Source organism: Electrophorus electricus, chromosome 21 (genome assembly GCF_041902795.1).
Source record: "Electrophorus electricus isolate QZ-2024a chromosome 21, ASM4190279v1, whole genome shotgun sequence".
In the NCBI taxonomy this organism is placed as follows: domain Eukaryota; kingdom Metazoa; phylum Chordata; class Actinopteri; order Gymnotiformes; family Gymnotidae; genus Electrophorus; species Electrophorus electricus.
The window spans coordinates 8,123,980-8,135,000 of NC_137517.1; the positions used below are offsets into that span (position 1 = coordinate 8,123,980).

Here is an 11,021-nt window from a genome sequence, read left to right on the forward strand (position 1 = left end):
ACACACACACACACACACATACACACACACACGATGGCATATACACACACAGTATGACATCTGTGTCAGAGAATAAAGATGGGAATAAAGCTTTGTTGAACTAACATTGTAACTGCCTTTGTTAATATAATCAAATTCTTAGTCATTCTGGAGATGTATATTTATTGTGTGTGTGTGTGTGTGTGTGTGTGTGTGTGTGTGTGTGTGTGTGTGTGATTACATCAGTTACAGTTTCTCAATTGTTTAGATACTATTTATTTATTTGTGTATTATTTTATAATTGTTCATAATTTAATTCTTAAAATCCATTGTTTTTAAATATTTCAAGTTTCTTTACTAAATTGCAGTATTGGACTAAATGAATGAGTAAATAAGGATAAATAATAAGAAAGTGAACTAGAGAAAGAGAAACTTTCAAAACCTGTAAATGTGATCTATTTAAATGTTAACTATTTTCCTCCATCCCTCCTGTCCTGCAGGTGGCCCTGTACACCAAACATCTTTCGTGCTGACTGTTAGTCACTATTTGTAACCCCCCCCCCCCCCTCCAAGTTCACAGAGGTATGGAAGTTTGGGAAAGGGATAGAGACTTCTTGATGGAAAAGAAAGAGTGAGACAATTTGTTACAGGGAAAAGGCCATATGAAAGCCCACTGTGACACTTTGACAGTGCTGCACAATTTTGGGAATGTGTAAATACCCAATATTTTACATGCAGGAGTTGAAATAGTCCAGGCTAATCCATCTGGGGACATCTTCTGTCAGGTATAGATTGTGAATCCAGATTTTACATTGAAACCCAGCTAAACCTGATATATGTCCTAGAACTGCACTTGGATTAGCATTGGGAATATAAATACAGTTAAGTCATTACATCGTTATGTCATTATGATTGTATATTGCATGTTTCCACTGTTCATTCCACTTGAAATGTGCAGACTGAATGTCAGCTTCTTTGGTGAAAGCTAACCATGATATATTTAGTATGAACTTTCCTATGGGTAAATGCCATTAAGACTATGGAGTTATATTAAAATAACTTAAATCCAAATTTATCCAACCCCAACAACTAAGATAAACGCATATTTGCATAACTAAAGAATTACATAATACATAGCCAGAAATAAAATACTGTGATGTCTGCTGCTGCCTGGGAGAGAAAGCAGGGAGGGTAGTATGGAGACTCCCAGGATGCTGTGCATCTCCCTGTATATTAGTTAAAAAATGTATTTTTTAATGTAGTTCAAAGTTGTTGATTTGTGTGTTCATGTGTTTATTTAGTTTAGTCTCTTTTAGTTTTAATAGCATTTTTAAAAGTGTCTCTCCTCGTGTTTGGCTTTTTTTGTTACCATCTCCCTTATTTCCCTGTATATTTTCAGTCCAGTTCTGCTCGTGGTTTGCTGCATGCGAAACTCAATAAACAAGCTGTTTGTGGGCAAAAATGTCTTCTGTTTCTTCTTCCATGCAGACACTACACTGGTGTCAGAAATGGGATCTGAGCTAGAAGTGATTGAGTGACTCATCAATGATCTTGAAGTTGAGAGGTGAAGAAGTGCCTGACACTTTGTCTAGTCAGCCACCTCATTCTTGGCTGGTGGGTAAACAGGGCGAAGAGGCTATAGAACCGGATCTCAGAAGTGGAGCATGCATCCGCCTACCATGCTACAATGGTGGGAGCCATACTCCACACAGCTGCAAATGGTTGCTCGGCATCATGGCTAAACTGGCTGTCAGCACTGGAGGGGAAGGCCCTACAGGTCTTTGTGGAGCTGCAACTGAAGCAGGAAGACCTCATGTCATTGATCACAGTCCTCCAATGATGTTTCAGGAAAGTGTGGGTTGGCATCATTGATCAAGCAGTTGTTTGTAGAGCCACAAAGGTGTGTGTATGGGGGTGGGGGGGAGATGCAGGTGCTTAAGCATGCTGGTGGGGGAACTGAGCACAAAGGTTTGGTTGACATACCCGCTGTTCGAGAAGGAAGTGAAAGGAAGAGCTGGCAATAGGATACTTCCAGAGCATTCTACTGCAAGAGGACCTAGGATGGTATGTATAGCTCTCTGCACCAGCAAGTTTCCAAACAACCATCATCGAAGCAGAGAGCAGAGCTAATTAATAATAATAATAATAATAATACATTGTATTTATATAGCACTTTTCAAAGACTAAAAGATGCTTACAACAGTCAGTACAAAAGAAAAGACATTGATAGACATATAAAACAAAACATTGTCAGTGATGGGACATTGCAGTGTGCAGAATGATATATGCTAGAGGAGCTCCATTAGGGGACAAAGTGCCAAGCATCTCCTGAGCAAGTGGACTTCTCGTTGATACAGGCTCCTCAGTGTCAGCGCCACAACCAGATGTGTGCCCCCTCAAGTAGAGATGAGAGGCAGGAAGTGGCTGTGGATCATGTTGTTGTGGTCAGAGTCAACTGCTTGAATTTGGACTCACAGTGGACGCGCGCTTGGATTTCCTCGCTGCGGACCAGGATGTGCTTGACCTTCTGAGTTTTAAAGGGAAACATGTGAAGCAAGATAGCAAGAGCAGAGGAGCAGAGGCAGAGAGTCGTGGATCTCTGGCAGCATCAGCCCCCGCTTGCCGTGGGTGAAGCTGGCGATCGTGGAGGATCTGAAGAGGCACCATCAGCCAAAACTCTGAGGGCGGGGACAGCGCGCACAAGCAAAATGGTTGTCAACATCAACAATGCTGTGGAAACAGCGAACAATAGCGCAACGAGTAGCACAGGCAAAGAAGAAGAGTGAAGTTGCTGCTGTCATCTGGGGGCTACTGAGGAGAGGGCATGTCGCAGCCCTGGAGCGAAGAGAACCCTTATAGCCTCCATCGCTGCCTGGGAGAAAGATAGCGAGGAGGGCGCTACAAGTACTCCCGGAATGCCGTGAGTCTCCTTGCATCTTGTAAAATTTTTAAAAATTAATATTTTAGCTACCTTCTCTCTTTTTTTCTTGTTTAGTTTCAGTTCTGCTTGCTGTGTGTGAACCTCAATAAAAGAGCTGTTTGTAAGCAGAAATGTCTTCTGACTCTTCTTCCGTGCCAGCGCTACATTACAGTCTGCTGGTCTGCCAAGTGCTCACTAAAGTGGAGCTCCTTTGCAATGGGGCATGCTTAGGAGAATGCAGGCAGCTGGGAGGAGGGTTTTTTTTTTGGGGGGGGGGGTTTTGTTGCTTCTAGAAGCTGTGGATGGGGAAGTGTTTGGTGAGAGAATTCCACCTATGTAGGACATGCGTGGACAATGTAGCAGCAAGGTTTGCATTGCAACCCACATCTCCTAAAATCGTCAGACCTCCCAGAGAAATGGTCAGGGATCAGCCACTGGCTTTTAAATTTTGGCCAGTATAACTGTATTTGCCAAGAGGTTCTGGTGACAGATCAGTAGTGTTGATAAATATTGGCCTTAGCCTTCAGTGTTAGACATAGGAGAGGCTGGGAGAAGGTAGTTATGCTTATTGTATGCCTGCTGTAAATCCATGTGAACGAGTTGACGCAATCTGGCAGGTATTAACACTTAATGACCTCTTGGCCCCAGGCTGGTGTGACCGAATGGCTTTGTGTTTAACTGTCTGTGAAGTGCGTCTGGCACAACATTCTTCTGCCCAACTGAGTGAAAGAGGATTGTTCTCAGCTGTCTAGTTTCTAGTTATTTTTCTAGTATTAGAGTTTGCTTTCACAAACCGGTGTTTGGAAATATTTGATTCCAGTGTAAATGAAAGGGGGTAATTTGTAGTTCTGACAAAAGACAAAATAAAAGTCAATTACCAAGTAGTGGCTTAAAATAAAACAAAACGTATTTTTCCCATGATAATTTTTCTAGTCAATTAGCCATTGATAAGTAAAACAAAGATATTGCCATTAATAAACAGAGTGTCTTCTGATCAGCAGAAAGCAAAAAGTGGGCCCTGTGTGTGTGTGTGTGCGCGCACACCATCTTGGATGCACTAGTGCAATGTGCGGGGGTTGGTTTGACACCCAGCCAGCTTAAACATTCTCAGGCCACATGTTCACTCAGGGCAGAGTGTCTGGCCACCCTCCAAGCACATCTGCACACAATCCTCCCTGCCGACAGAATCCCAGTTCTGGAGTCCATGCTGCCATGAGGAGGAGAGGAGCTTTTCCAGACTCCTACAACCTGCTGTGGCCAGCCAGGAACAGGATAGCACAAATGACGAGAGGACCGCACACTGATTCATGACACGACTGCATTAATGATATACCACAGAAATTGCCCTTTTATCAAGACAGGACATCAAGACAGGACATCAAGACAGGACACTAACACATTCTGCCTTGTTGAGCAATAAAAAATATTTCAGGGTGTCGTGGCAAAAACAAGGATAAAACCCCACAGTTTTGGATGAACCCTGTAGCAGTTTCTATATCCTCTATCCTAGGAAGTGACACAGATAAATGAATGGGCAGGAAGCAGTGGAGCACGTTTGTTTAAATGTCCTGGCTGAATTGCGTCACTTGGCTGGATGTGAAGGGAGGTCTGCGGATCCAGTTGTACTGGCCCTGAGCCATAGACCAAAAATGATCGTTTCATAAATCAGGGATCACGGCCCTGCATATGTCACTGAACTTGGCCTAGATTTACTTTCACCACATCCTTCCCCAATCCCAAACCCACACTAGAATGAACTACAAAGTGTTTATGCACTGTAATGTCACATTCACTCAAACAAGCCATACCCATTAAAGGTCCTTAATCAGCTGATATACAATAAATAATATACAGTCCTTTAGGAAATATATATACTTAATGTAACTGAATAACGTATGCACTATACAACAATAAGAAAGAATACAATTATGACCAAGTAGCTTTTTAGTAGAAGTAGCTCAGAAAATTCTAAATCTGTGGCCATTCTCTTACTTATTGAGACACAGTCTCAAGGCTAGGCTGAAAACCTATCTGTACAGTCAGGCATTTCATTAACTGCTTCCCATCTTAGGTAAAGGTATCGATCTGTGGGTCCATGTGCATTGAGAGTTATGTAAACTGGAATGTTATGATGCTGTCACTTCACTTCTCTTTTGTCACTCAAGTTTGTTAACTGAGAGCGGTGGAGTACTGATGTTCCAGGGTGCCCTCGTGCCTGTGTTTCCTTCTGGCTCTATACTTTTAGCTCTGCTGCTATAGCTAGATCTGCCGGAGTCCATCTTTGCATGTTATAATTTACACACCCTCATACCTGGACATGCCTAATAATCTATTCTCTCTTTCTGCCGAGGTACACCTACCCCTGATGTCATGATATTACTGAACCTCATCCCGTATCAGCTGCCATAGCTTCTCCCACCTCCCCCTGATGCCCCCTGCTGTAGCCCACCACACCTCCACCGAAGCCAACTACTTCTCCATTGCCCTTGATGGACGTTCTCATGCGGGATGGGTTTCAGACACGCACACACAATGGGGACCAGTCTAGGACTTCTAGAAAACCAGACTAGACATGAATTGCCTATTTTTTCATTTTATTATTATTCATTTATTTTTATCTTAAAATTATTACTATTGTGTTGAGTCTTGGTTTCTCTCAAGGTTTCTTCCTTATGCTCTAGGGACCTTTTCCTTGACACTGTCAGACCTTGGCTTGCTCACATAGTGCTTGGACTTGGACATTTGCAAATCTCCTTTGTGACAACATCTGTTGTAAGCGCTATATAAATACATTTGATTTGATTATTTAGTTTTTTTCTATTGAGCCTATACTGTTATACTGTGCATTTTTCATGCTTTGTGGCTATAGAATCTTCTAACTAGTGGCTATGAATTATGTTGTGGGTACACTCTCTAAAACATATGGTCACATGTTCTATCTTGCAGCTAGCAAGGCTGTGGCAACTAATAATTAGACAAATAATCCTGCTACTGTGACCACAGCATCATAATTTATGACCATGTGGTGTAAAACGTGTTACATCCCCAGTGCCGTACAATAGCGGCTAGCATGCAGTGCGAATATCAGCAGGTGGGTACCCAAGTGTAGTGCATGTTTTCACAGAGAGGTAATTACTGCAGTGGCCATGCTGACAACACCTGAGGAATTCGAGGCATGCACAAACAGTATGTTCACCTCCCCCTCCCCCCAACCTCCAGGCTGAAGATGCTTCTCCCCGAGCTTCTGGGGGAGGAGGGGGGGGGGGGGGGGTTTGTTCATTTTATATCTGTATATATTCTAGGTGTTCTCCGACAAATTATTGCTATTTTATTTGTAGCATGCCCTCAAATATATAAGTGGTGGAGCTCTAATGATCTAAACTTATATCAGTATGACCTGCTAACCCTAACTGTTTGATCCTTTCTCCTTTGATACATAGAACTGGAATTTGGATTTTTTTTTCTTATTGTCAAAGAAATTGCCAGGGAATTTTGAGTGGAGCAATCCTGACAGGGAGTAGTTCTCGCAGAGACCCAACATCTGCAGTTAACTAATAAAAGAATTCGAGCCATGACTGACTATTCCTCCCACCACACCGCTGTTGAAGCGTTTGTCGCCATCGCCGACCGTGGTGAGGCGAGCTAGTGGTTTGGAGCTGCCTGCGTACCCAGCTGACTTATGGTCCAGAGTGGTTCTGTGGTGATGAGGTCGGCCTCTTGGCAGATGGTCCGGGGCAGGTCCTTAAGCCTCTAGTTCATGCCGGGTGTAAATGAGCTTCACTCTCATTTGCTTCTATTGCTGTGTATAAGTAACTGACGTAAGCATGAGTTTGAAAATAAGTTCCAAGAGCTGTGTGACGCTGAGTGTGAAGGGCGGGGGGCTGTTGGATTTGTGTATATGTCTATATACCTGCCTTAAACATCTAGACATGGCTGGAGAAAACATTCACGTGTACGCTATTTTACATTTTAATGTGTGCTATTTTGAAACGGCGACAAAAGATCAAATGATCAAGAAGTAAACAAACGAAGACGTACCACTCTGCACGAACATTACCGTAAAACAACGCCAAACTAGCTTATACCTATATCTTCACACTTCTAGGGTTGTTCATATAGGCCTATTGGTTTAAACGAAGTCAACAGCAGATAATTTTACTATATTGTTGTTCCCTTTACAATTGCTTCACTCCCCAAATAAGGGATGCGGGTGTGGGAGCGCAGTGCGCGCCGCAGCTACAAGCGACTCAAATCTCTTCCCAGATTCCAGGCTGAATTTCCCTAGCTGACGTCAGCTGACTGCTTTGGCTGTACTAGCCGCTCCGGACATAGTGTTGTAAAAATGCTGCTCTCTGTGCCGCCAAGGACAGGACTCAACCCCTATAACGGCTATACCAACAGAACCAATAAAAAGGTAACGCGATACCGCTTTTTAAATGCATTAGCTGCTTTTGATAAGTAGAAACGATAATTTAACAAGCTTATTACTTCAGGCAATGTAATTGCCTGAGTATAGGCTGCAGTGTCCTTGAAAGTGAAGCGTACAAAAATGATCTGTGTCTCCCCGTTGCTTTACACCGGATAGCATACTGTACCTCTTTGGAGTGGGAAAGAATTGAAATCGCCGCGAATGTGTTCAAACTAGAAAGCGGTGATTTGAACCCTGGTTATTTATTCGGCTGTTTTAAGAAGTCACAGAACGGGTTTAACTTGCAAACTGTAATGTTCACGGCTAATTGTGATGAGCTTCTTTAAAGGAAATGGTATAACATCAAAGCAACTCTCTTTATGCAAGTGATTACGAGGGCGTATTATTTTGTATTTCCTAAGAATCGATTTGAGGATTTTGGGAAAAAGAAAATTAGTTTAACCAAGTTTGAGACATTCGCCCCACCCCTAAAAAATCTTACTACGATGACGGGAAACAATTGCTAGCAAATTGAATGTGTTAACAGAAAATCTTAAATTCTGGTGTGACAAACGATGTAATACTGAGTTTTATTTACGTTTAATCCATTTACAGAATGCTTAAAAATACTTGAAACTGGAATTGGCTTAGCCATTGGATGATAAAACCACATAGTCTTGCAATAGGCTACAATTCCCACGTTAATGCGGTCAGATGGTTAGAAGTAAACAAGGGCTATTTCATGTTATTATTAACCTTTATCTTTAAGGTAATATTGCATCACTGTGCATTGCATATAAGAAGTTGTATATAAAACTCGTCACTAGTATCAGCAATTTAGACCAAACTCATCTTGTGATAAATTGGTAAGCGGCGTCTATTGTACATTTTCAAATTTAAAGTATAAACATATTCTGCATTATAGAGCAGCAGTGGTGGAAATTCTGTATAAAATAGCATACTGCAATATTAGTGCAGTGGTGAATGCCCTAGCAAGGTCATCACAGCTAATGACAGCTATCCAACAATGTGATTAATCTAGGAATCAAAACCCGTGGTCCTGTGGATTATTTTATCGATCATTAGTAGGTTGATGTTTTAGTGGGTTGATGTGAGGGATGAGCTTGGTGATTTTGTTATATAACAGTGGACTTGCAGGAATGACAAAAGTGAAAAGACTCATTTTCTCGACTGCAGCTTCAGCGATTAACATAGCAAATATTCACAATCTGAGTCACTTCTGTAAACGTGACTGGCAAAATTCTTAAACAGTAATTTAGAAGAAATTATGCACTTTATGAAGCAGCCAGAAAGAATCACATCTTGCTGATATAATTCTCATGCATTTGTTAACCCCTGCTCACCTGAAAGTCTACAGAGTTTATCGTAAGAAACCTGGAGGATGGACAGATGGATATTAACATGAATAATCACACTGCGCAACTGTCACTACCTGATATTGCAGATGTTTGAGGAGCAAAACATTGGAGTACCTCAGTCACTGATCTTGGATGGGAGATGTCCTTCAGCTTTATCTCAGAACACATTAACTGTTATGGTATCTGCAGCATCTGTGTAACTATAAGTGTGAGATATAGTGCCATTAAGTCTCTGAATGGTGAAAACTGAAACAGTTACTCTTGCACACAAACTTCCTAGCAGTGCTGCCTTCAAATTTATAGTGGGAGTAAACAAACCGCCAAATTACTGTAAAAATGTTTAGTGTCCTATCCAGAAGATCCAGTGACTTTTTATTGCAGGAATTTCTGACATTTTGCTAAAAAGCCACAAATAACACCCCAAGGAAAAAAAATGGTTGGAAACTGTGACACAATAAATACAGCTGACTCATCATCCAGGTACATTAATGATATCTTCTCCAAATAATATACATTTTAGACAGCGTGACAGTATGACTACCCTCAGCTAATCCAATTATTAGTTTACCCAGAGAGCAACATGGATTTCTCAGATGTTAAAGGGACATGGATTGCTGTTACAGGAATAGAAAACATGCGTTCTCCTGGGGATAGGACAAAGGATATACTCCTTCACTGTGTACAGGACACATAGTGCTAGAGTGCTTGGAATCACGCTCTGAAACGCAGTCTGCTTCGTCCGGCATGCTTAACAGGGATGTGGATGGCTCAGATTAATGACTTGGAATTCTTGGAATTCCCAAGTCAGACAGGGCACTTATATCTGGAGGTGTTGGCTGCCGCAAAGACTATCTTTCTTTTCTCTCCTTTTGGCAGATATTTGACAGGCGTGACAGCTTGATAAGTGAATAAGTCAGACAGAAGGAAGACTGCAGAAACCGGCAGCACGCTGTAACCCGTCATTTGTACTTTTAACAAAAAATGCAGGGTGGGTGGGGGGTTCACCGATGTGGGGGGTGATGGGATTGGTTGATTTATTTATTTTTTTCTCCCTCCCTTCATTACTCTGCCTACTTTGATCTACTATCTTGGTTTATGTCCAATTCTGACTGGAAAATTAGTTCGTAAGATAGTGAGGCCTGTTCACCGTTAGGCATAAAACAACTTTAAAGATTTTATATAAATTCATACATGAACATTAAATATAAATTGCTTTCTTAATTGTTGTTTATAAACAGGATTACTTTTTACCCTCTCTTAAGACCTTTTGCATAATCAGTGTGATTATCATCATCAGGCAAGTGCTGCAGCATCATTCAGTGCATGCAGGTACTGTATATTGTAACAGGGATCATCCTTCAAAGATCTCAAGCATTTCAGTAAGAATCTCATTTATCAGTAGACACACTGTATGTAGACTACAGTGTGTCCATTATATAACACTGCAGCTCATCATATTCTTATCATTACTAATTGTTTCTCCGGAAGCACACAGCATAACTCACTATCTTATAGTAGCATAATTTGACGGTACTAGTTTTCAACCAATACTATGAGTTATGAATTCAAACCATAATGTCATGAAATCATTTATTTTGAAGAGTATATTTATGAAGGCTTTTGATGGCTTAAACAATTATTCTATTAGACTGTGTTAAATCCCAGTAAGAAGATACGGAGCAGTTTCACATTTACTGAGTCTATCAGTAAAGTTGTGTAATTTTAAATTATGAGAATCAACTAATTTAATTACGTATGGGTGGTTTGAAACATAGCAAAATTATCCTTTAATTTTATTCCAGTCAGTGGATGAACTTGTTACTATCCTAGCTGATGTGTAGATCTGCCATAAAGAAAGGTTCAGTATCTGAGGTTGAGTACCCCTCTTTAGAGCCTCAGTAAGTAATGAAGAGAAGAGCACATCATGCCAAGCTATTGTACACTGTTAAAGGGGGCAGGACCTTTACACATGTATGCTGCAGTGGAGAGTTTTCTTGACTGGGTTAGGTATAGGCCAAGAAGTACTATGGTTGTGGTTTATTTATATTGATTTGTTGTTTGTCAGCTGGAATCAGCAGTTGATGAACCATCATGCCTTCTGACAACATGGGTGGACCTCATGAGTTTAATATGGTCTCTGAGCAATATTTGGACACAACGTGACTTGTGTTCAGAATTTCAGATTAAAATATTTGAGGACAAACAGGAAGTGCATGAATAGGATGCCCTTGGGTAGAGCTCAGCATTGAGGGCTATGCCAGAGTGCTTACATTTACTTTAAAAAATGAATCCGTTTCATTGAAGGGGAGAGAAAATGCCAAAATGTGGGATAAGT

General features: G+C 41.2%; 1 protein-coding gene across 2 annotated transcripts in view; it reads left to right on the top strand.

Annotated features, from left to right (window-relative positions):
• Positions 1–7,160: 7,160 nt before the first annotated feature.
• rbms2b (RNA binding motif, single stranded interacting protein 2b) overlaps positions 7,161–11,021 on the top strand; it is a 21,616-nt gene continuing 17,755 nt past the window's right edge. For both annotated transcript variants that reach the window (XM_081704150.1, XM_035521684.2), the window contains exon 1: positions 7,161–7,313. In XM_081704150.1, the coding sequence (XP_081560276.1) occupies positions 7,242–7,313 (72 nt within the window). In that variant the 5' untranslated portion in view covers positions 7,161–7,241. The remainder of the gene's footprint in view (positions 7,314–11,021) is intronic.